General features: G+C 39.3%; 2 protein-coding genes across 2 annotated transcripts in view; both read left to right on the top strand.

Moving 5' to 3' along the window:
- The window catches only part of ERCC6 (ERCC excision repair 6, chromatin remodeling factor), a 43323-nt gene extending 27097 nt beyond the window's left edge, over positions 1–16226 (top strand). The window contains exons 9-21 of the mRNA XM_066554912.1: positions 989–1159; positions 1604–1780; positions 3159–3275; positions 4695–4790; positions 6569–6787; positions 7506–7616; positions 8054–8173; positions 9178–9272; positions 10846–10991; positions 11079–11774; positions 12381–12582; positions 12903–12981; positions 13401–16226. Coding sequence (XP_066411009.1) covers positions 989–1159; positions 1604–1780; positions 3159–3275; positions 4695–4790; positions 6569–6787; positions 7506–7616; positions 8054–8173; positions 9178–9272; positions 10846–10991; positions 11079–11774; positions 12381–12582; positions 12903–12981; positions 13401–13829 — 2658 coding nt within the window. The 3' untranslated portion in view covers positions 13830–16226. The remainder of the gene's footprint in view (positions 1–988; positions 1160–1603; positions 1781–3158; positions 3276–4694; positions 4791–6568; positions 6788–7505; positions 7617–8053; positions 8174–9177; positions 9273–10845; positions 10992–11078; positions 11775–12380; positions 12583–12902; positions 12982–13400) is intronic.
- A 5050-nt stretch (positions 16227–21276) lies between these two features.
- Positions 21277–26136, top strand: LOC136559620 (bone morphogenetic protein 2-like). The gene is made up of 5 exons (XM_066554927.1): positions 21277–21565; positions 21666–21805; positions 22532–22648; positions 23821–24022; positions 25637–26136. Exons 1-5 carry the CDS (start codon positions 21277–21279, stop codon positions 26086–26088), a joined length of 1200 nt encoding a protein of 399 aa, XP_066411024.1. The 3' UTR covers positions 26089–26136.
- The last annotated feature ends 508 nt before the right edge of the window (positions 26137–26644 follow it).

Raw genomic sequence — 26644 nt, 5'->3', positions numbered from 1 at the left:
ATTCTCTTGAGACTTGTGATACCAACATAAAATAATGTGTTGTGGTTTTATCATGAGATGATAATCAGAAAGCAGATATTCCTGAACAGTTAAAAGAGTTTTTTGAATCTTGGAGTGTGTGTGAGTAAGTAATTTTACAGTAAAAGGTCATGGATATTGACACCATCTGAGTTTTTGACATAGGTTTTTCCCTTTTGTTTGGTTTTTAATTGTTTTTTGTGGGTTGTGTTTTAATTAAAAGGCACTTCTAGTAATAATGGTTTTGTCTTGACTTCAGCAAATTTAGTGGTGGTTGTACTTTCTGTTTTTCCCTTCTCATCATCTGCTGTTTAAGTCTTCTAGATTCATACATGGAGGATAACTGCAATAAAGATGAGTCCTGAACACTGTCAAAAATTATATAGACTGTCCCTGCCCTACATAACTTGCAGCTATAAAGGCTAGTAAAAACTTGGGGAAAGGTTAAAGCTTGCAAGAGAAGCAAAAATTTGAAGATTGGTAGCAACTCTGTTAATCTTATAATGAGAAAGGTTAGACAGAATTTAGGATTAAATAAATAGATTTTTGTATTTGTTTTTCAGTATTTCACTTGTTTAATTTTCCTCTAACATTCTTGCTTGCAGTACACAAAGCTGGGTTTGTGAAGAGAATATAGGAGAACTTGAAGAAACCCATTACCTTAATCAAATACAATGTTTGGTTTTTCAGACATTACCTTTGAAAAGTTTAAAATAAAAACCACTGTTTCCTTCTGACCAGGCTTTTTTGTAAATTCTCAATTGCTATAACACAGTATTCAAGTGCTTCATATCGTTCACAGAGGAGCTAAGAATAATATAATCAAAATCTTGCATATACTTATTTTCTTTGCAAAGCAAATTATAGATCTGCTTTTATATTACTTATAAACGTACCTTGGGTAGCAAATCTCTGTGTGTGTAGCCCTGAGGGTTCTGTCCCACTGACAACGTTCACCTTTTGTTTTTAGGTGAAATTAATTCATGAAATTGCTTCATGCCATGGGATTTTAATTACATCTTACTCGTACATTCGTCTGATGCAAGACAACATCCACACGTATGATTGGCACTATGTCATTCTGGATGAGGGTCACAAAATCCGAAATCCAAATGCTGCAGTCACACTTGCATGCAAGCAGGTACTTTATAAAAAATAAATTTAAAGTGCTCTGGAGGAGGTTCCAATGTCTAGTAGCCTATCATAAAAATATATGTTTGATCATTAAAAAATAATAAAAGCATACATCAAAATGGTCTGTATTTGACTATTTAACTTACTTAACATTTTTAATGAATTTACATGGGTAAATTTACAAAGTATTCTAGAGGAAAAAAATTAAAAATTTTAAGTTGCATAGTAATTTATCAGTACTGATAAATGTCAGATTGCTGGTGTGAATTTTCTGCTAACAGTTTGTGAACAGTGTATTGCAAAAATCTGGTTTTTTTCATGACTGTGAGTCCACATATTTTGGCATGAGAATTTATTGATTGTGGAGGTGAATATCCTCTGAGGTAGGAGGCAGGATACACCAGGAACCATGAAAATAACTTTCTTTTGGTTTTGTGGTTTTTATTAATAGTTCCGCACACCCCATCGAATCATCTTGTCTGGCTCCCCTATGCAAAATAACCTAAAGGAGCTCTGGTCCCTCTTTGACTTTATATTCCCAGGAAAATTGGGAACCCTCCCTGTGTTCATGGAGCAGTTTTCTGTCCCAATAACCATGGGAGGATATTGCAATGCCTCTCCTGTCCAGGTAAATGCATCCAAAATATCATTTTGCTTGAAGGAAAACTGTTCCAGCCATTACTGTTGTTTCTAAATCAACTTCTAAATGTCCTTAAAGCTGTATGTTCTAGACACTAACCAAAAAAAGAGCTGTGTGTATGCATTACTGCTGCTTGTGTAAAAAAATCATTCAGCTGAGACCATTTCATTTATACAGGAATGCACCTTATATACAAGGTTTTCTTGTCAAAAGCCCTAAAGTTTAGGTCATTAGAAGTATTCTTTGATATGAAGATAAACAGATTGGAATGGAAGGTGACTGATCTCACATTTTAATGTATTTAAATAGAACTTTCCTGTTTGCTATCGAGCTTTGGCAGATTATGCAGTAAGTGGAATCCTGAAATCCTGTCTAGAAACAGTTTTTATTTTAAAAAGCTAAATTAGGTGTTGGAAGTCTGGAAGTAGATAAACTAATTTTGAAAGCAAAAAATTAGTTGGGAAATTATTTTCAATAAGTGTCTATTAATCTTTGTAGTTGTGTTTCTCAATATTGAGGACAGCTTAAATAGTTTTCTGGTTTTAACTAGATAGTAAATAAATTGTCTGCATCATAATCTGCAGACTAAGTTTCATATAAATGCTATTAAATTTGTATCCTTTTAACTACTGTTTTTAATGTTTTTCCATGCATGCATTGCTGAGGTTTTATTTTCAAGTTTAAGTACTTCTCTTGTATAAGTATTAGTAATGTACTAAGTTGGTCTTTCAATTGTTTTTATATATCAATAATTTATTATATTGTTTGCCTTGTTTTAAGACAAATTAAGGTATTTTTAGCCATTATTACAGTTAATACCTATCTCACACATCCATTACCCCTTATAGAACTGCATACCCCATTTAGGGCCAGACTGACCTTTAGTTTCTGTGATCATGGGGATTTTCTTGTTCTGATGTTTTTTTAGAGGTCTCAAGTGTTCACTAATCTTCACTTATTGTCTGGTAACCACCATTGCTGCAGGCTTCTTTTTTGATCTTCAGTATATGTATTAGTACTTTTTCATGAGGATCTTGGTTTTGTACAGATTTATATTCACTTCTTTCTTTGGTTTCTAAATTAAATATCTTATTCTGGTCTCTTTTAAAGAGTAATCTGAGGTATCTGAGGAAGCCTTCCTTACTCAGTTTTATTGTTGCTAACATAAATTTTATTGCAATTCATGTTGTGTTGAACAGAAACTATAGATATTATTTCTTTTTATTTTATTTTTTAAAATTTTTAATTTTTTTTTATTATCCAATTTTATTAGGATTTTCCTATTGCTGACTTTATAATTTTGCTAGTTGCTGGAATTAATATCAAGAACCAAAATACAACTTGTGCCAATTCTTCCTTTTTTCAGGTAAAAACTGCATACAAATGTGCATGTGTGTTACGGGACACCATAAACCCCTACCTACTGCGAAGAATGAAGGCTGATGTAAAAATGAGCCTTTCACTTCCAGATAAAAATGAACAGGTTTGCTTATTTTCACTACTAGATCTGAGTCCTCACTCTCCCCAAAACTCAGTCTTTCATGAAAATTTGGAAATAATTTGTGCTAGTAGCAGATAAAATGGTGGTTTAACTAAAGATAAGGTGCAGAGCTTTCAAGATTCATATTCATTCACCATTGTACTGAGTATCAAATTACTGCTGTCTTGCAGGGTCTATATGAGTTCACTTATCTAAAAAGTAAAGGGTAGATGAAGTGGAGTCAGGGCTACTTAATGCTGTCCCCTTGGGTCTCAAGTGCATTGAAATGAGTTGTCTGTCTGTTTCCTTTTGTACAGCAGGAAACAATTCAGCATTGTTTCCTGTCCTAGAAAGATTAATTTGGGCAGCAAATAATACAGAAATACTTGCTGGCAGTTGTTCATATTGCAAGCTAGCTGGCCTATACATTATAATAAATTTTCAAAATACTAGCCTTGTGGTGTGAAACTTGTTTGCTTTACTACAAGGTGCCATGTTTCTTTAGGAAACATTTTCATTCAAAGTAGAGGAGGTTGAAAGTATTGGTTAACTGAAATTCCTACAAATACTTGTAATTATTAGCTGCTTCTTCAGGTTTCAGTGCTTCAGGCATTTATGTTCTGTTCTGACTCCTTTCCTGTCTTCTCACTTTAAAAGAGAAGTAGACATGTTAGTCTTTGTAAGACAGTGCTGAAAGGTACATAATAAATAAATAGGCCATACTGTGTATATGCAGCCTAATGATCTTGTTTTAACCAATTTTTTAATTTCTATATACTATTTTTAACCAACTTGTTAATGTCTAGATATTAAAGAGTCTGGGCTCCTTAATCTAAAGAATGTGATCATAGACACTTTAAATAAATTTGATTTTTGCTCTCGCCAGTCACAGGGCACTACATCAGTTTGATATAGAGCATAATATTGGGTGCCTTGCAGGATGCAAGGAAGTGATTTTGTTCAATTTTAGCCCGTCAGAACACCTGAGAAATCATTATATTTCATGCTTAAGGTCTAAAGACAGGACAGACCACATCTGCTAAACTTCTAAGAATTTGCAAGTTGTAAGGGAGGTGACAGATGCACAATGGAAAGAGTTTACTATAAACAGCTTTGAGAGAATGCTAACATTGCACAGTTACCTCATTAAAACTAGAAAATGGCAGCACTTCCAAAACTAAAGCGATTTGAGGGGAAGATCTAACTACTGGGAAAGAGAACATAAAACTCATGAAACACATCTTGATGATCATGTTCATTCTCTTGAATTCTTTATTTTTTTTTTTATTTCTAGTGATTTCTATGCAGTATCCTTTGACTTAGTATTTCAGTATGTCACACATCTTTGAACTTTCACTGTAGCACATGGTAAAATTCTAAAATTCCCACAGGTTGGGCTTGAGTGGTTGGTTTGTTTTGTAGGTCCTGTTTTGCCGTTTGACAGAGGAGCAGCGTCAAATCTATCAAAATTACATCAACTCTAAGGAAGTTTACCAGATTCTCAATGGAGACATGCAGGTGGGCATTAATAAGGATAGTGACAGGTATGGTTTGATGGATAAAATCATGGATTGGCCCTTGCACTCTTCTAACTGAATTCTGAGCAGTAGGGGAAGCAAACACACTGATCTCTATTCAGTTTTTGTAGTTGTCCATTTTTTTTCTCAGAAATGTTAGATGAGATATATTTGAGTTAGGGATCCGTATGTACCGACATGACCAGATAAAAGTAGGAATGGAATGAACTTCACAGTATGTTTGTAATCTTGGGAACAAATTCTGCTTTTTGGATGACCTGTTGTAGGTAACTGTATTCATGCTTTTAACCAATTGCCCAAGTGAAGCAAAGGAAAAGCATAGTTACTCCTGGGAGTACAATTCAGGTGTGATAACTTTGTTATGATTTCACAGTATTAACAGAAAGCAGAGCAAATAAGCAAACATCCTTGTTACTGTGTTACTAGTCACTTCTCAACATCTTCTGCCTCCATCCTCATAATGAAAGTGTTGTAATTGCTGTGGCCAAGTGAAAGGCATAATTGGGGTACGTTTTCAGTTGCTGGCTGCTGCTGCCTGTGTAAAATCTGCTATACCCTGTGGCTCCTATGTTGCACACATCTGGTTTGTTTGACATTTTTATGCATGCAATGGATGTGTCTCCCTTCCATTTTAGTCCTTGTTAGTAGGAGGACAGGTATTATGTGTTGGCTATAATGTGTAATTCACCATATTTTCTTGTCTTGTGAGCTGTGAAATCCATTCTTGCTGCATACCCAGTGGCTCCAGTCAGTGGTATGCTCAGCATGGCCATATATATTGCAGTCCTGTACACAGAACATGTTGACCTTATTACTGTTTTGACTTTTTTTAATTTTCCAGATCTCAAAAAGGTATAGTGGGCAAATTTTTTCAAGTGCATAGCCATTTTAATTATCCCAGTGAAATTTTCTTTAAGGAGCTTGTTCTTTTAGAGATAGCTTGTACAAGACTCTGCAGAAATTTACCTAAGATGTTACAAAATGGGCTTTCATATTTACTAGGGATCTGAAAATTTTGAACAGTAAATGTCAATGCTTTTATTAGATATTCTGTGATGACAACAGTGAATCCCAGCTGTAAAACAGCATTGTAAAAAACAAACCATAAATTATGGGCAGGCTCATCCAGCTTGCAGTGCTAAAAGATAGAGGGATTCATTGTTTCAAGCTAGTTCATTTTTCAGAATATTCAGAAGTATAAATAACACTTGTAATATTATTGAATGAATAACTGAATAGAATTCTCCTAACATGGCATCAAAAGTGGTAATTTCAGTTTTGTATGTTTGTTCAAATATGTTAATTCATTTATTCTTTGTTATCATGCATTCTGGTGGGCATACTGACTATCCTCAAGGTCTGTCTTAAGTTACCTGCTAATATGATAGGAACTGGAAGGAAAGACATGATAATTTCATGATTTCAAGAAAGAAATTGGTGGCATTTTTCCTTTTGAGTGAGAAAAACATGGCCTAACAGCTAGGGAGGGACTGGTTTTATTAGTGTGGATATTGTTGCAGAATTCCCTTAACATTGTCACCAGAATAGGCTCACAAGTACATAAAATTTCAATCACTTTCTTTTGTACTGATTTTTCCTAAAACTTTCCCTTAAGCAAGTATTAGCATGAAAACATTATTAAAAATAAACATTAATGGTGAGTGGATTAATCTATTGCTGTTTATTTTTTTTTTCCACAAGCCATAAGGACAAGTATTTGTCATGAAAAAATAAATATTTTTCTCTTGTATTCTTTAGATTCTCTTAGGACTATCAACTTTGAGAAAGATTTGCAATCACCCTGACTTTGTTGCTGATAGTCCCAGACTTCTGAAGAGTGTGCCAGATGCTGAAGCGGAGGATCCAAATCAATTTGGATATTGGAAACGTTCTGGAAAAATGATAGTGGTAGAATCCTTGCTGAAAATATGGCACAAGCAAGGTCACAGAGTGCTGTTCTTTACTCAGTCAAGACAGGTAAGATGAGCTATTGTTTTTAGTTTTAGCTATTACTATTACTTCAAACGTGTGTGAGAGTTCCAAAAAACCTGTAAGTAGAACCACCTTTTGTAGGGTCTTTCTCATAAAATCAATATCTTACTGAAATGACTGATCTCTTTGGAATAATCAGAGACCAGTTCCCAAACTCAGTAAGCTTTACTGAAATGGCACAGCATTGTGAGCATTGTGGCAGTGGCCCAGTTTCAATACACTGGGTCAAAGCTGTATTAGTTGTGCCCACATGGTCCCAGGCTGTCCCTGCTGTGTAGTTCCAGGACACAGTTGGTATCACTTTTCATGCTCTGTGTGGTGTCTGTGCACCTCTGATCCTCAGAATCGCTCCCTTCAGGACAGTGGCACAGGCAGTGACCTTTGTTTGTTTTCCCTGTGTACTCACAGTTTTGTCTTCCTTCTGTGGATTTCCTTGGGATGCTGCACACCAGCCTGCTTAATTGTCTTGGAGCTATGGCCCTGAACTTCCAAATCAAGCTCAAATATTCCACTGCATTCAGCTGTGAAATTTTTTTGCCTCATTTACATAAGTTGTTTTTCTGTCATTTAAGTGTTTCAGGTTTTTCATTGTTGTTGTTTGTTTGATTGACACTGCAGTTAGTGCTAGAAATTCTTACAGGTTCATCACACAGGTGCTCAGTCTTCACATCTGGATTTCATTAAATCTTTTCCATCACCACAGATGATGCAGATACTTGAAGTCTTTGTGAGATACAGAAACTATTCCTACCTCAGGATGGATGGCACCACAGCAGTAGCTTCTAGACAGCCTCTTGTAACAAAATACAATGAGGTGAGATGTTCCTTCCCACACGTGAATACATATTAATGAGTATGACTGAATTCTTCCATTCCTTTTTTTCTGTTTTTAAATATACTACTTCAGGTTGGAGACACAAACCTGAGGAGTTCAGGGAAACTGCTGTATTTGTAAGAGAGGGGAAAAAAGTAATCTCTTATTTCATACATAAAGTTGGGTTTTCTGCTAAGGAAAGAAACACATTTGAGAAGGGGAAAAGCAATTTTATTGGATAACAGTAAATGAAATTTAGATCAGACTACTTTTATTTGTCAAAAGAAATACTAGATGAGCAAGGAAAATGTGTTCCTTCTCTTGGCTTCCTTTGCATCTTTGCCTATAATGTTGATAAAATAATCCAGGAAAGGATTATTTTTTTAATGTTACATTTTGCTAATTCTTGCTTTAGTAAATTCTCTCTTGTATCGCAGGATAAATCCATATTTCTTTTTCTTCTAACAACTCGTGTTGGTGGCATTGGAGTTAACTTGGTTGGTGCTGACCGGGTTATTATTTATGATCCTGACTGGAATCCCAGTGTAGACACACAGGTGAGTTTGATTTATTACATTCCATTTACCAGCTGAGTTGAAATAAAACTGAAGCTGAAATGACATTTATCTCCTCAAAGAGTGTAAAGCACTATGTTGCTCTTTCCTAAGTTGCTGTTCCCAGCAATGGTCACTTAGGGTGCAGCGCCACATTATGATTACTCTTGTGGCAAAGCCAATTGAAGTGGTTCCCACCAGCATAAGGTATATGCTGTTATACCTTACCACTCTTCAATATTGTTGATTCATGTAGTTAGTTACAGTGCAGTCAAACAAACAGTTCAAATGACCTGTGTTTTTAAAATAAAAACCAGATGTTTCTGAAGGGAAAGTACAGCTGTGTAAGCTCTTGAACAGGCAGGACTGTTGGTGGTGATAATGCAGGGTGAGAAGAGGAGAGCAGATGCTGCTCACACTGGCTTTCTCACTAGATTATACGTAGCTGTGACCTTAGAGAGCTGCTCTAAGCTTTTAAAAGTTGTTCATTATCTCATCTCACAGTGTGGTAAGACTGTTTTATCAAATCATGTAGCAGTTATATGGTGCTTACGAGTTTGAGAGGAAAAAACTTTTTTATAGCAATCCTGTGTAGCTCTGAGTTCTGCAAGTGTCTGACTTACAGTGCTCTGTATTAGTGGTTGGTTCAAGATGTTTGTAGGAAAGATTTCAGTTAAGTTAAAGAAGAAAAATTCAAAGGAAAGGTGTGTGTTAACACTCTATTGGGAAATTTCCTTCTGGAATAAGTCTATGTAAAGTACATATTCTAGGTAAAACTCTGATTTTAACATAATCTATGTATTGGCAATTTTTGCATAGATTGGTACAATTGGAGACTTTCTAGATCTTTTTCCTGTCCTGCTGAGTTAATTATCCTATGCTCTAGAAATTCCACTTCTTGAAGTATTTGTTAATGTCCAAGCTAAGTTTGAAAGAGTGTTATCATTAGCTCTCTGTCAGACACGTTGGAGAGGCTCATATCTGGTAACCAAACCTTTGTGTTCCAGGCTCGGGAACGTGCTTGGAGGATAGGCCAGAAGAAAGAGGTGACTGTGTATAGGCTGCTCACTGCAGGGACTATTGAGGAGAAGATATACCACAGGTCAGTCAGAAGGATTTCTTGGATACAGCTGCATGCTCAGGAAAATGCTTTTAGCAAATCCAAGGTGGTGTAACAGTGACATAACTGTGCATGTCCACACATTGCTTCTAATCTCCCACCTCGGTCGTGGTGGGCACATCATGAAAAATTTTAAAAAATTTCTACTGAGAAATGGAGAACCTTTTTCTCATACTAGACTCCCAGCTGTACTGCTCCATTCCTAGCAGGAGGATACATGTGTTAAATGTACCTAATCAGTCTGTTCCAGCAGCTGTGTCCAGCACATCCAGAATTCCCTGTAAAACATAGTATGAGGCATAGTCAGAAAACAGTGAGCACCTTATTCAAAACATGAGACTCAACTAGTCTGAAATGCAAATTGAAATCATCAAGTTCTTTATATTCTCCTTGGGATGTATCAAGATGTATGTGGTACATAGATTTATTTACTACTCTGAAAACCCAATTTGATTTTATTCCCAATTCATTCCAAAGTGAAAGAATTAAATCCCAATAACTACCAGTCATATTCATGTTATTTATTCCAAAGTGTAGCTAAAGCCTTTGAAGTGCTTGTATTTCAAAATCAATGAAATCTTTTTGGTTTGCTTTCCCATTCAGCTTTCTCAGTAGTTAGCTTCACTCACATGAATTCCAGATGAATGTACATGGGAATCCTGTGTCTGGACTTCATTCTTCAGAACTGAAACACCCTCTTGGAAAATTCAGAAGAACAAAAAGCTCTAAATAATGAAATGCCCATGTTTACTGTTTTCCTATGTTTTCTTGCCTGTAAATGAAAACTTAGTTTTTTGACCACTGAATTTAAAAATATTTTCCCAGCTTAATCTCAGCAGAACCAAAAGTGTGATAAAACTGTTCAAGAGAACTATTTCCAATTCCATTTAAGGATGTACTTTTTGTACAGAATAAAACAGCTTTTGCTCTAGGCACTATGTACTACAGACATGGCACAGAAGCAGTTTTACCAATACTAGAAGATTCTTGCAGATTTGTACAGATTTTTTCCTTTTGGTCCTCTGTAGGTGGGCTCTTTTCTTCTCAGCCACAAGTCTGATTCCCCTTTTCAGTGTCTGTCATGCAGTCATCACCATCAGACTGAGCTACTCTGCTGCTTTTGTTTCCTCCAATCAATTGAACCCATAAAATGTTGTCATTTTAACAAGCTGTAGTTTTTTCTATCAGGAGCTTTCTGTTTGTTCTATTGTTACATATGCAAGCTTTTCAATTTTAATGAACAAAAAAGTTCTAGCTGTGAAGTTATTTATTGCTTAGTTAAGGGATGCCTCATAGGACATCTCAGGATAGTGGTTACCTGTTGTGTTATGGGGTTGTTTAAAAAAATAATAAATCCTTGTGTTTAACAATTTACTTGGTTGTTTGGAAGTTACTAACTCAAGATGGTCTTTTGGAAACTAACATTGTCTTCCCACTGCTTAATTGTTCTGCAGGGTAATGTTTGTGCTTATAGTTTTCTGTTTAAGTACTTTACTCAGTACTTAAACATAGCTAGGCATTGTTTCATGCACCAAATATTTGTTTTCTTTTTTAGACAAATCTTCAAACAGTTTTTAACAAACAGAGTGCTGAAAGACCCTAAGCAGAATCGCTTCTTCAAATCCAATGACCTGTATGAACTATTTACTCTGAACAGCCCAGATGTGTCTCAGGGGACAGAAACAAGTGCAATTTTTGCAGGTACATGGGAGTTTTTTTTCTGTTTGTGTGGAAGAAAAAATGTCTTAATTGTTTGTTAAATGGATACTAATTTTATTCATCCCTCAGGTACTGGTTCAGATGTTCAAGTCCCAAAGCCACCTGCTAATGGCACTTCTAAATGTGATGTCCATCTTGCAGAAAGCAGCTCACACAAGAAGAAGTCCTCCAATTCCTATTCCACCACACACATGAAAGATTCTTCTTCTAAAGCAGTAGAGACAATTGAGGAAACCAAGGGAACCTTGGAAGCCTTTGACCAAAATAGCTACACAAAAGATAATGCACAAGCTGCTGCTGATACAAATTCATTCAATGAAAGCAAGGAAGAATGCTTGGAAAGTGATGAGAAATGCACGTCCCAGTCAGTGCCATGCAGTGCAGGGTCTGCAGAGAATGCAGAAGGTCTGGCTGCCGTGGTGGCTGGTGAGGGACGTGGAGCAGATAATGCAGATGCCAGGACAGATCTCAGCCTCACTTGTGATGCAGCTGGCTCTTGGGAAAAGCAGGATGCTAAAACTGAAGATGGGCAAATTGATAATAATCATTTTAAGTGTATCTCAAAAACAAAGCACAAGGTGGATGTGCTGTCACATGAGAGCCACAGAGACAAGTCGAAGAGGAAACATCACAAAGATGCCAAATTCGAAGGAAAGCGCATTCCTCATCTCGTGAAACAAAAGCAATACAGAAGGGACAACAGTGAAGAGCAAGACTCAAAGAAAAATGATGACTATGTCTTGCAGAAACTTTTCAAAAAATCAGGTAACAGTTGTTGTTTGGCTGCTGACTAAACAGATGTATATAAAACCTATGCAAATGAGGGAAAGAGCAGATCTGCTACTCTGATGGTTAGAGCTGCAATAAAAAACATTTGTTTTGCTACTTTAATGAAACATCAAATGTTCATTGTTTAAATTTAATTTAAATTTAATTCCAGTTGACTTTAATTCAAATTTGCTAGTTACCTTTGCACAAACTGTTCAAAGAGATCCACATTTCTGGATATAGAAGTATATGCAGTGTTTCTCCTGGATATTTCCAGGATGTAATCAACCTTCATTTACACAAGGGTTTCACTATTGTCTGTCCTGTCCATAACAATGGAAATTATCAATTTGCCCGCATAATTGCCAGGTCTGTTGTGAATAATGACCTCATCAGCACACCAGAAGTGATTTGCTGTCAGATTGATTGCTTAACTGATAAAGAAGGGGGTTCTTTCATTAGAAATTACCATACTGATGTACTTAATATAATCACCCTGAAGAAGGAAAAATGCAATTGTGGCATTCACCTAAAAAGTGAGTATTTGATTTTCACTTAAATTAAGAAATGTCCTCCTTCCCCTTTTTTATCCTCTGGTTTTAGGGGTACACAGTGTTATGAAGCATGATGCCATTATGGATGCCTCCAATGCAGATCATGTGCTGGAGGAAGCAGAAGCGAGCAGAGTGGCCCAGGACGCTTTGAGAGCCCTGAGACTGTCTCGTCAGCAGTGTTTAGGAGCTGCTTCTGGTGTGCCAACCTGGACAGGCACGAGTGGTCTTTCAGGTGCACCATCAGGAATAAAGTGAGTTCAGTTCTCACTCTGCTTTCCCAAAAACAGAGGAGTTGCTTAGGATGTTAAAGATATACATTTTTTGGTCTTAGTATTTGCAGTAACATGTATCAGTGCGTGTTTTATATGTAATATAGACATGAAAGCATATTACAAGCATAGGTAATCCATTCTGAAGTACAAAGAAAGCATTATTGTTGCACAGTAGAAGAGAGAGCTTAGTAGAGGGCTCTTGAGAGCCCTAAAACACAAACCCAGTCTGTCTTTGAGAAACTATCGTAGTCATTTTGAGAAGGATGTTTCATAGAGTTAATTGTTTTGTGGGTTTTTAGGAGTCGGTTTGGCCAAAAAAGAAACTCCATGCTGCTTTCTTCACATTCCACTTGTGCATCACCTGCAAAGAAGCAGAAGGTAAGAAGCAGAAGCTAACATTTCTGTTTTAATAGCTGATATATGTGAATTGTTATGATTTATGTGATAAATCCGACTTAGATGTGTCACACACATTTGTTGTATGATTATGTAGAATTCTAGAATTTTTAGTTACCTATGACTCTGATTTTTTGTTTTGATGAAGTCTAGTTAGATACAGCAGTCACAAATTGCACCATGGTTTGCTTATCTGTCTCAAAACCAGCAAAGCTTTTTTTTGCTTCTTAAGTTCTAAAGTTGAGACCTGAATACGTTACCTCTTTATGGTATATTTCAGATGACCAAGTTCTGAGTGGTGGTGTTCGTTATTTAAGTCTAAACAACAGGCAGATTTTGTTTAATAAATTCTGTGGGTCTCAAAATGCAATTTTCCCCATAGTCTGTGTGTTTATTTGCAGGATGGAGATACAATAAAGAAACAAAATATAAGGAAGTGTAGTTCCAGTGAGCACTTCAATGGAAAATCTGGAGAATCATCATCCAGTGCTCTGGACTCTTCATCTTTATTAGCTCGCATGAGGGCAAGAAACCACCTTGTTTTACCACAGCAGACAAGGGATGAGGGCAATGAGAATCATCAGCCAGCACCCGCCCCAGTCCCGGGTTCCACAGAATACGATGAGCTGCTCGTGGATCTGCGGAACTTCCTGGCGTTCCAGGCCCGTGTGGATGGCGAGGCCAGCACTCGGGAGCTGCTGCAGGAGTTTGAGTCCAAACTGCCTGCAGAGCACTCCTGTGTCTTCAGAGAGCTGCTCCGCAATATCTGCACCTTCCATAGGAGCCCAAATGGGGAAGGGGTCTGGAGGCTGAAGCCAGAATTCCGGTGACCCTTGATCAGTGAAGGCACCTCTCTGTCCAGCTGACCACCATTCTCCTCTCCAAGGAGGAACACTGTGTGACTTTGAAAATTTTGAAGTGTTTTGTATTCCTGAATACAGTCAGTGGTGCAGGACTTGTTGCAGGCTTAAAGCTAACTTAATTTCTGATTTATACTATTTATATAAAAGTGCCATCTACCTCATGGATGAAACAATACAAACTATCAGCACCTTTTCTTCAAAAGAAATCTTAATATAAATGGGATGAAGAACATATACTGACCTTTTATTACAATAAGATCCATGGATGTTGCCATGGATTGTAAGACTTTGATTTCTGTGAAATTCTGGAAAACTACTTCCTTGATTTCCTGTTTATTACTTGAATGGCCATAGGGCACACAATGTGCCATGAAAAAAAAAAAAAAAGGCAGAGGGGAGATGATTTTAGTTAGCATGAGAGATTCACTTGTACTGACAAGTGCATCAGAATAATTTTCTGTAACTTGCATCAGTAGTGAGAATTTCATTGTAATATTTAACTAACTTGGGAAAAAATTCTAATGCCATGAAGGTTTAATCACAAAAAATTGAAACTGACAATTGACAATTATGGAAAACCTACTAAATTCCAGAGCACCCATTAACACCATAAGCAGCAATCCAGTTACAATCCCATACACCACTGGCAAGTGCTTGCTCTACAGTATTTTTTAAAACTGAGGTGACAGTAACTTTGTTTGTCACAGGTTGTGGACTTACTAAATGTTCATATGTTTCACTGTGATTTATGGCCAGTTACCTCTTACCACTTCAAATTTTATACCTTGATATAGACTGGGGTGTTAGCTGGTCAGAGGGGGAAGGGTGTCACTGTGTTTTACTCACCGTACTCATTTTTGGGCATAGTTGGAGCATATATCAGAGTTACATGTCATTCATCTTCTATGGGTAGGGAAAACTTGAACTTAGCCAACTGTCAAGAAACTTTTAATAACAATTATTTGTAGCAAATCCAGGTACAACACTGGGTCTGTCTTCAAGGCACTTGTGTGCTACACAAGGAAGTTTTAAGGTGGAAAATGTGGACAGATTTTGAGAAGAAAACCGCATTGTTGCAGCAACATTGAATTACTGTATGGCTTAAACTAGGAATAGTTACATATGCCTAATGTCCTTCCTATCCCTATGCTATGGAAAGCTGAGCTAGTTTTAGCTTTTTTGTTCACTATGAAATTATCTTGTTTACTTTAAGTAGAAGTATAAATACTCAAAGATGAATGGTGAAACAAGAATACAAACTTTCTTTTTGTAAAAAAAAAACCTTTTAGAGACTTCCAATGGCTTTTCCTCTTGTTTTTGCTCAGTGATAAACGGTGTGTAGAGATTTGCAAGAAGTGATCCTTCTTGACTTTTCAGAGGCTGGAATTAGGCAGGGCAGGGCAGACAATTCAAGAATGTTTATTTTCCTAACAGCATTTGAAGATGGGACTTCTCCTAACATCTCTTTCTCTGATCCCATTTATATTCACTTACATTCCCTCTTTTAAAAACAGGTGAAACAAAGAACTTGGGCTGCAACTGCTGTTGATATGACTTGAAATGGATCAGAAAAAGAGTAAAAAAAACCAATTTTCTGTTTTCTTCAAATCTATGCAGACTGTGAATTGGTTTGGGTGTCATATCCCCATCTCTTATCCCAGCAGCAAACCAGGAATTCAGCAGTCAGCCAAGCTGCTGTTGTCACCTTAGCTGTTAGTTTTGGTGTCCTGTTTCATTTAAACTCCCAATTTTAAAGACATCGTTCCTGTATACTAAGGAGAGTTTGCAGCTTCTTGGTCTGTTAATGTAAATAGACTTGCATGTACTTTTTATAAATTCTTGGCTTTTATGGACTTATTAAAAAAGGAAAAACAAAAGTGTGTTCTAGAAGTCATTGGGCACTGGGAAGAGTGGGCAGGGAGGTATCTTCTCCTGTATGCTGTGCACTGACCAAATGATTCATATTATCTTTAATTATATTTCCATTATCCATACAATTTCAAATTATGCATCCTAACTAGCTTTTTTCCAGTACTTGCATTTGTTGAAAATCTTTAAGGACCGAAGAAGTACTAATATAATACTCAAAAAATATTTGTAAGTAGTTGATCTCAAAAGCATATGTGATTAAAGATTTACTGATTTATAGGTAAAAGTTTTCCTAGAATATAATATAGCTACTATACATTTTAATGTAGTTAGAGATATTTCAGAAAAATTCTACTTTCAGTCCATAAAACATCCGATTTTTGTTTGTTTAGCTTTACCTGTGTAAAGTGATTCTTTTCACATCTTCACAGAATACCTGAAGCAGTTCCTCACTAACAGCGTTGCATAGTCAAATAAATGTTGTATTTTAGCTGTCTCAGTTTCCAAGTACTCAGTGCTGTAGTTGGTAGTTGCTACTTTATTTGTGCATGATTCCAAAAATATTCCACTTCTGTGTAATGTGTGTGTTCTTATATTTTGTTTTCTTACCTCAGTAAAAAAAGGGGATAACAAAAAATCAAAATACAGATGTTAATTTAGGAATAAAACTGGGAAAAAAACCATTGAATCTTACTAATAAAAGACATGTCAGCATGGAACGGTGATTATAAACTTTAAAAAAAGCATACCACAAGGAACTACTGAAAATATCTTTACAGGAAAGATGCTAAAAGCTGAGCACCACACTACTGTGGGATGTGACCTACCATCCACACAGCTGAACAGACAAATACAGTTGAATAAAATCTAGAAAGTTAAATAGCAGAAACTTTGATTTCTCAGTAAGCAGTTGTGGGAACTGTGTACACTGCTTAGGTAAAACATGCTGAAATGATACTTTAACAGCAGAAGTTAAAACATCATAATTGTTCCTTCTGGTTTCAAACCATATTTGTAAAGGAGGAGGTAGAAAAACCTTCTTGCTTATGAAGATGTTTTCCCTTCTCCTCCCATCTCATCCTCCTTTTACCTTATTCCAGGTGCTTACTCTCCTGTGTTCACTCTTTTTCTGAAATGTATAGCTAACCAACACGTCTCTGGTATAGAACTAAATTTTGACATAGAGAAAAAAAGACTTAGCTAAAGGTTGTAGGCCTTTGACTTTTCTGGACTATAATGATCCACCACAAAAGAAATGTAAGTTGCTGAATGGATAGACTGATTAGAAATGGTGATTAAAAATGATATTTTTAATGCCTAACTTCTGTCTCTGGCTCAGCCTATTCTGAAAGGGCTGCACCATATGGAGAATTGAGGCTGTTGCAGATAATAAATGTCATCCTCCCAAATAAAGCTACAAAGAAGTGGGGTTTTACATCTACAAGTTTTGGCTTCAGGTGGCAGTCACCTATAGACAGTTGTACTCAAGTCATAAAGTCAGCTTTGCTTCTGATTCCAAGATTGCTAAACTTGGCTAAATGCTGCTGTCTGCTGCTGCTGTAATCCTCTGCCTTTCAATAGGCTACAACAGAAGGGACAAACTTGATTGTTATTTTCCTTTTCTTCTATTCCAAAATAATTTTATTTTTAAAATAAGGAACTGGGTAGAGGAATAATTAAAACTGGTGGGATAATATCTAACTTGAATTCCTTTTGCATACTGCTGTGATTCATATGTAAAACCCAGTCATTACAGTTTAAGCAGTTGTCCCTCTTGAAGGGAGGAGGTGTTAAGGAACAGTAAAACAGCTGTATATCAGTGATTCACCGAGGAAAATGATGCAATGCCTCTTGTGCTGCTGGTGGCTGTGCCTTCTCAAAAGATATATAAAGATGGTAAAAAATTAAAATATTAAGAGACCCTATAGTGATTTTATCCAAATTTGGCATATATCCAATGTACAGGCTAAGAAATTACTAAATTTCTTCCTAATTTTTCCTCATGTTTTACATTTGGTAACATAGTCAGTGAGATTACTCCACATTTTAAATCAATCTACCTGCTTGGTCTTTTAGGAACAGGAATGTCTGGAATTTCTGCTGTAAACCTCTGGGTACTCTAATTCCTGCATTGGTTTCTCCATCTGATGGATGCAGTCTTTAGAGGGAAACAATACATCTTTCAGGTCCTTCAAAAATGCTTCAAGAAATGTTAGCACAGTAGAAAGAAGCCCTGGTTGGAAAAACAGGTAATATGGTATTTTATTGTCTAGATCATTAATCCAGCAACTCTAAGTTACACAAAACTATCACAGAAAATTGCTGAGAGTGCAGTTTTTGAAGGGCTTGCATAGAGCACATGTCTAGGAGTCAGGATGTGCTGGCGAGTCTGCACTTGGGAGTTTATCTCCTCTGGGAGAGATATTTATTTATCTCTTAGATACATGGTAAAAACAATCTGCTACTTAGGGCCATTTATAATGTCCATGTTCCAACATTGAGACTAAATGCTGAATATACTAAATGCTTACTAACTCAGGGGCTCTCTCCATCTTCCCAGGCCTCACGGGATTGCTATTCTGGGCTCTGGGGTGATGTCACCTCTCCTACTTCACACAGTATTGCTGATGTGGTACAGTCCTGTGCCTTCAGCTGAAACTTAGTAGATGAAGCTTTCCTTAGTAATCGTTAACTTGTTCTGGTGGGCATGGTTTTGCTGCCTCTCCTACCACTAAAAGTAAAGAGGAGTCTGATATCTTTCATGCAAGGGCCATTCCTTTTTTCTTTTTTTAAATGGGCCTAGGCTGCTGTGGAACTGAGTGAAACACCTCATGTTCTTGCTCCCTGCCTGAAAAACACAGGGGAGACTGCAGAGGATCATTGTTTCATTCACAGAGCAGAAACGTAATCTTCTTTTCCCCAGAAAGAATAGACCTGTTGTGAGTCATTTAATTAGGAACTACAGAACCAGCACAGAAAACATAGCAAGTGTCAGGCAGCTGTGCTAAGAAGCAGCTTCCAGCCTGTTCTACCCATGCAATAACCATGCTTTTTCAATATTGTTATGCTATATTCACCACAATGGCATCAAAGATGATGTGGCAGGCCATATAATCAATACCCCCATTGTTACCCATACACTATACCTGAGAGCCAGATGATTGTGAAGTCTTCAGACCCAACAAGCTGTTTGTCCAGTCATTTGAGAGAGAAGGGAAAGCAATGCCAATGCTGAACTCAAGAGAATCCACATAAAATTTTAAGTTAACTACCTATCATAGTTCCCTACAGATTCACAGCTTTTCCTGGGCTCCCAAAGCCACTCTGCTCACAACACCTAAGTTGAGAGAACCTATTTTTATTGTACAGAACAGGGAGGTAGAAGCTTTGCACTAATTGCAAACCAGGACGTAGAATCATCAGAGGAGCTATGACCAACTCCTGCATAAGGCTTACATAAGTGGTGAGTCATGCAGTCTTACAAAAGAATTGGGAGAGAGGCTTTCATTATGTTGTTTGCCTAATCAGAAATATGAAAATAAAAGAACACAGCACTCAGTGGGTTACGTTTGGCTAACTGTAGGCTGAAATTTCTGCAGTTGCACTAGGATAGAGGCATTTCGTTGTTTGTAGTCCCAGCTTATATTAAACAGAGAGGATTTTTTTCATAAATCTTTGCCTCTGGGGCAGAGTTAAGGTTCTTAGGGAACCCTAGCTATGTGTTCCCAGACATTAATGTCTGGAAGCAGCACCGTGAGAGTAAAAATGAAGGTATATGCCTAGAGAGGATACTGGGAGTAAATGAAGAGACCCAAGGGCAGGGTAGAGTTTGTGTGAATAAGAATGTGAAGAAGCCGTGAAATGGAAGCAAAGCTTTTTAGGTTGACTGAAAAACAGTGTAATTATGGTTTCTCCTGTCTTACCAGTCTTTTTCCAAGCTCTCAGGCAGGTAGCTGAATGGGTCGTATTTTATCCAGCACTGTTGCTAGGCATGAGCTGAGATACCTGCAGCCCTTTCAAGGTAACTGGAGAATTTTGAGGATCAAAGTTGGCTGAAGCTTTATGTGCAGCAACAGTGCTCTTTACACTGGTCTGATTAACCCATCACTGCTTCTCATTTTCCTCCACTCATCTTTTGCACTTCATGGGGCAAAAATTCGGGATTGTGTGGAGCTGTGGCCTCTTTGTCCCCACCTTGTTCTCCTGTAGGTCCATCTGGTTGCTCAATGCAAATACTCCTGTCTTAACATTGTGTGGCTAAGCAGAGGAGGCACTAGACATTTTTATCTGCCCCACAAAATACCTCCCAATACTTTCCTGCCTGGAAAGAGAACACAGCGCAATGTGGCACAAGAAGAACAGACACTGCTGCACGAACCAACGGGAAGGACTATTTGCCCCTCTGTAAGTTGTCAGAGTGCCTTGAAAAGGACGACTATTCAGGATCCTTAGGGCTGGGGTTCGTTCCTTTGGGCTGGTTTTCCGTTTTAATATTTCTCTGGGGGTGTGGAATCCCTTTCATCAACCAATGGGTGGGAAAAAAGGCAAATTACTGAAAGCCAGTTGACTCTGGGAAATAGTTTAGCCTTAAAACAGCTCGTGAGAATGTGTGTGTATTCCCTATCCCTGAATACTTCGAAGCCTGGCTGTTCTTGCTGCACTGCACTAGCAGAACCCCGGACTCTGTCCTTAAAACCTCCTCCCCCGGGGCAGCTGTAGGGCCGGAGTTTGCGCCTGGGGAGCTGCAGCCTCCGTCCCGCAGCCCGGCCAAGGCACCAGGGCCGCACCAGCAGGGATTCCGCAGGCTGTGGGACGGGAAGGGGCCGGGATCCCGGGCATTCCGCAGGCTGTGGGACGGGAAGGGGCCGGGGATCCCGGGCATTCCGCAGGCTGCGGGACGGGAAGGGGCCGGGATCCCGGGCATTCCGCAGGCTGCGGGACGGGAAGGGGCCGGGATCCCGGGCATTCCGCAGGCTGCGGGACGGGAAGGGGCCGGGCATCCCGGGCATTCCGCAGGCTGTGGGACGGGAAGGGGCCGGGATCCCGGGTATTCCGGAGGCAGGGAAGTACAGAAGCTCACGCCTAGCTCCCAGTATACTTTTTATTGCTACAGCAACGACAGGAAACATCACCTGGGCTCAGCAATCTCCAAATCATAGCCTTTTTCAGCTGAAAAAAAAAAAAAAAAAAAAAAAAAAAAAAAAAAAAAAAAAGACGGTCGATTGAAAGGCTAGGGGTTTCGCAAGTGCGGTGTTCTTCTGTTCTTCGCTGACACCTGGCCCTGTCCCCGGGGCGGCCGCTCCGATGCCATCGAGCGCACGGCGCTGCCCCATTGAACCCTTAAGCGCCGCTGATGGCCCGGGCGCGGAGCGGCCGCCCCTGCCCGGGGCCTTTGGCCCTCGGGGCTGCGTGCCCTGAGCGGCGCTCGGCTCCCCCGCCTGGCCGCGCCCAGCCGGGCCGGGCCGGGCCCGCCGCAGGGCCGCTGCCCCCTCACGCAGCGCGGTCACGGCCGCGGGGCGGCCCGGCCGAGCCCGCGCCGCCGTCCATGGCGACCCGCCCGCCGTGTCTGTGGCTGTGCCTGGCCGGGCTGCTGAGCCTGCGGGCGGCCGGAGCCCTGCCCCTGCGCCCCGACCCGCGGGACGCCGTGCTGGCCGCGGCCTTGCAGCGCCTGCGGGAGGTCTTCGACATCGAGGAGCTGCCGCCCGACGTGCTGCCCCGCAAGAAGCCGCCCCAGTTCATGGTGGATCTCTTCAACAAGGTGGCCGACGCCAACGGCATCACCCGCGCCCCGGGGCTGCTGCAGGGGGACGTGGTGCGCAGCTTCGAGGACCGAGGTGGGCCCGGGCGGCGGGGCCGAGCCCCGATGAATCCCCGCGGCGGGCGGGGGCAGGCCCGAGGGGTCTGGCAGTGTTCCTAAAGAAGGGTCTTTTCCAGTTCACGTGGACCACCACCACTTCTACTTCGACATCAGCGCGATGGAGAAGAGCGAGCAGATGCTGAAAGCCGAGTTCAGGGTCTTCAAGCTTAAGAGAGCACATCGGTCCAGAAGGTCCGACACGCAACACTTCTGCAAAGTAAGTGGGGAAATATTTAAACACCTAATTCTGCTATCATTATTATTAATACCGAAAAATAAGGAGTGCATCTACGTGTCACACAAACCTGCTTTGTTGTTATTCTTGTCATCCTCACTGTTCCTTTGCTTCCAGCATGCAAAGAAGTAATGTAAAGTTTTGACTTTGCCTTTATGCTGACCTCTGTGGTATGGCAGTGAGCTTTCCCTAAAGATACCAAGGTCAGACCTATCCCAAATTACTTTTCTGGGATTTGAGATATTTCGAAATTCGAATTGAAATTTATCTGCTGGAGCTGCTCCGAAAAATAGTAATAACAGACAGGGATTCATGGGAAAACAAGGGGGGTAAGGAAATTGAGTGTATCTATTCCTCTGGCAAAGGGCAGGATTGGACTTTTTGCAGACCTGAAGACAAGTATGAGGAGGAACAGAAGACTTTGACGGTGTCAGGTGTTCAAAACAGGATAGGGATGGTTAGGATAATTTTCTATAGTATCTATATCTGGTATCCTGCCTCTGAACACATTTAGAACTAGATGTATGTAGAGATAACTGGTTTTCTGTTAAACGGTCCCAAATCTACTTTTTTGCCTCTTTTAGAATGACAGTACAGTTTTACAGCTGTGATGTAGCAGGAACTTGCATAATCTTCATCCTCCTAGTTTGCTTTAAGAACAATCAAATTAATTTCTTCTTGTTCTTTTTGTATATTGCTGTTATTTAGGTGGAAGTGTATGAGCTCTTGGAGAGTGAAAATAAGCCACAGAAAAAGCATCTAATTGCATCGAGATTATTGTCCCTCTACACAGAAGGCTGGGAAGTCTTCAACGTCACACAGACAGTAAGCAGAGAAGTCTGACTTATTTTTTTTTCTTAAACTCTTGAAATGAGATCTTATAACTCCAGCATTGCCATTAAGCTGGGTTTTGAGGTCAGTTCAAACAGAAGGACAGCAGCAGAGGGAGAAACTTTCTCTCTTCCCTTAAAAGTACACCCAGTGCTACCTGAAATAAAGAAGTGTTTATGAGCTGCTTGGAGCACCAGCATGGTGAGAACTGAGTAACCCAAACCTAGCCGATTAAGGGACGTCAGGCCAAGTACTGATTAAAACCTTGTGCTAGTCTTTAGACTGCCAAAGCAACTGGCATTGGTTGCCTTCTAAGAGTAGGTTTTAATTTCTCCGTTTTATTCTGGCAGCATTTCTGTAGGGCAGTATTGCTTCAACATTGTATTTCCGGAGTTTGTCATGGTTGGATTGCCTGTCATTCAACTTCCCCTATAGACTTCTGTATCTGTGAGCTTCAAGATCTGCTTTGTAGCTATCCATAAATTGTAACAGTAGGTGAATGCCTTTCCATAGCAAAAGAACCCACACGTGGATTAAAGCTGTACTCTGGGACAGTGTTTTTCATTGCCTTAGCTTTATGATCAGGCTGAGCAGCGTGCTTGGATGATTGGTTGAGTTCCATCTTAAGGCATGATATTCCTGCTAGAGAATGACCTGGCCTAATCGATCAATGTGCAATTATAACAATTTGATAAGTAAATTTGCTTGATTGTGAATTTCTTCAAATGTCATGTTTTTTTGGTTCACATAAGTCTTAACGGTATGAAAAGTCTGGGGAGTTCATATTACTGTGTTCAGATTGCTATGAAAAATAAATTCCTGCTGAAAGTCAGACAGAGCTTATTTTAATATTAAAAAGTGTTGAGTGTACACTCAAGTGTTCACTGGTAAATTCTCTGAAATTAATTATCTTTATGTAAATGTAGCTTTGGGGAATGCGTATGCTATTTTGTATTTTAAGTGTTGAATTACTTGTTTAAATATTCAAGTCAATGGAGTCTCAGCTATACAGTTATCTCACTTCTATTATAATATATGTCCTTATGCTCTCATAGCTTGTTGCCTATTCTCTTTTCCTAATATAAACTTATTATAAACATTGCTTAATTATAATGCTGTAATTAGAATATTGAAACAATATTTTTTCTTTTCCCGATCTTCACCAGGTTTCCAAGTGGGTTGGAAACAGCAGCTCCAACCATGGGTTTTGGATAACTGCGACACATGTTTCCAGCAATGGAATGAAACACGACGTGGTTACATTTGCCAAGAGCCAGAGCGCTTTGCAGGAGAGCAGAAATGCTCTCCTTGTTCTCTTCACGAACAGCAACAAACGGAGGTCTCACAGCTTTGTACCCTCTGCTACAAGTAAGTGCACTTTTAGAGTATGAATTGCCTGTTCATCTTCTGTCACCTCCTGCTACCTCATGTAGACCTAACCTCAGTTATTAGTTTAGTTTATTGCAGTATTGAACAGGTTTGAAGTTTTGCTTTGTCACTGATAGAAATTTGATTTGATAGTCCTTTCTAGTAGGTCACCAGCATCCTAAATTGCCCCTCCCCTCACAAAAAACTGTGTGTGCCAGAAATATTCATTAATCCTAAGGAGAATCGGGTTTATTTAGTTTGTAAAGGCGTGGGGGTTCTATTTTTTAAGTACTGCTTATATTATTTTTGTGGTGGTGAAATTTGCATGAAAATTGTATGTTAGGTTTATACTGAAAAAAACCTCAGTGACCTGGAATACTTTGTCAAAATTCTGGTAAAGTATCTGTAAGTAGAGTCATTAAGTGTGATTTTAAGAGTGAAAGAGGTTGTAAAACAAGCAATTTGAACTTCTCTGTCCTTGGTTTTTAAGCACCTTTTTAACTTCAGCGACTAATTAGCATTGTGACTAAAAGCTGCTTTCATCAAAGACAACGCCCTAGTCCCTTAAAATACAAAACAGTGTCTTACCTCTCCCACTGGCCTTAGTGCAAAATCAGCTAAGGCTGGATTTTAGGGCCTGATAAATGCAGAGAGCTTGAAGGAGGGGCAAAAATCATGCTGTTTTGGCTTTCCAGGCTTTTCTGGTAAACGGCTGTATTTGCGTATTAGAAGCTAGGTAGGACAGTATTAAGAAGTAGGTGGTGAAATTATTTAGAAATAAAATATAAAAATTAAAAATTAGGCTGGTCTGTTTATTTTTGTTTTCCAAATAAAAATTAATAGTGAAATCCTAGATCTAGTTTAATGAGCATCAAGCTCTGCACTGTGTCAGGATTGAGAGATTCCTTAACGAAGAAACTCTCTAGACCTGCCCGTTGTTAGTTGTCATTGATCACACAGGTTGTTCTGCATATCAGTGAGTTCCAGTTTGTGTGCATGGATCTCCATGGATCCCAGGGCTTCTCAGAAGGTTCTTTAAGAAAGCATCCTATTGTCAGTACAATTAATTCCTTAGTGTTCTGTAAAGCTGCTGGTGGGTTTTTTTAGGATCAAAAATTTGAAAAATGTATTTTTTTTTTACAATGTTACTTTGCACATTACCAGGTTTCTGCACATTCTGCTTTACAAGTGTATGGGTATAGTTCCTGGGAGGATACTGGAGAGAAAAAGGCTGTGATCTCCACCCTCTGTTAGCACTGCCCAGAATAATGTGTGTTGTAGGAGTGGCTGTATGAAGACAGTTAATACCATTCTGACTAGATTCAGCCCTGAAGAGGAACTGTGGAGTTCAGAATATTTGGTAGATCATTGTGAGTTTTTTTCTATTTCTGCTGAATTGGGGCTTTTCCAAGACACAAGATTTGACAGATTAGGAAGTATGGCTGAAGTGGCAATTGAATACACACCCTTTCTGGTGCATTCACAGGTTAGGTGCTGTTTTAAAATCTGCTCTGAAGACTTCGATGTAGATTTAATTAATAGACTTTCACACAGAATACTGTACTTTGTAAATGAACTTTCTTTGTGAAATATTAACATACAGCTTCCTTTCAGAATCAGAAACAAACCACCCTGCCAAATCTGATGCTCCACGGGTTTCTCGTGACACTGCTGTAATGGAAAGCAGCAGTGCCAGCATGAGCAGGAGACCCCGAGCTGCTGCAGCCCCTGCTGCCAGGAGCCCATTGGCAGCATGTCACAGAAGGGAGCTCTATGTGGACTTCCATGCTATTGGCTGGTCAGGATGGATTATTCACCCAAGTGGATACAATGCATTTTATTGCAGAGGATCCTGCATCTTCCCTTTGGGGGAAAGTCTAAATGCAACAAACCATGCTACAGTTCAGTCCATTGTTTATACACTGAAATTGTCTCAAGATGTCAGCATGCCCTGCTGTGTGCCAGATGAATTGAAGTCCCTCAATCTTCTCTACTTTGATGACAAACAGAATGTCGTCCTTAAAAATTATAAAGACATGGTGGCAACAAGGTGTGGTTGTCATTAGCAAGACTTCTTTTTTCTCTGCATTTGTGTGCACCTGGATTCAGTTCCCCATTTGCCACTGAAGATACTAAAGGAGATGGCATTTCAGTTTACAGGGCAGGAGAGACAGAAACTGGTCTGTGCTTCAATCCTTCTCCTCTCACCATGGCTGTGGAAAGGTGGCTGGCTTGTGAAGAGCTGTGGACTTCAAGACCTCCATGGAGAGTTCTTTGAGTGCCTGTTCACCAAGGAAAGCATTAAAATCAGGAACTTGCTATTTGAAGGAGTGGAAGCACATTAAGTTGACTGTTCAAATTAAGGTCTTGTTCTGTATACCAAGGCTCAGAATTTCTAGTGATTTAACAGACATGGCATCCTGCCTCCATCCAGGATGGGATGCAGGTGTCAGTAGCACAGCCCTAATCAGTTTTGGATGCACAATCCAGTGGGGGTGTGCAGTCCTACTTTTTGAGCTTTCAGGGTAAGTATTTGCCCAGAGCTAATTTCAGAGGTTTCTACCAGTTGCAGATCATGCATTACCAGGAAATTAACTTCTTCCCCTGAGCTTTATGCAGCTC

This window comes from Molothrus aeneus, chromosome 8 (assembly GCF_037042795.1).
Source record: "Molothrus aeneus isolate 106 chromosome 8, BPBGC_Maene_1.0, whole genome shotgun sequence".
NCBI classification, from domain to species: Eukaryota; Metazoa; Chordata; class Aves; order Passeriformes; family Icteridae; genus Molothrus; species Molothrus aeneus.
The sequence above is the reverse complement of the archived record's forward strand: the minus strand, read 5'-3'. Positions and strand labels throughout refer to the sequence as shown.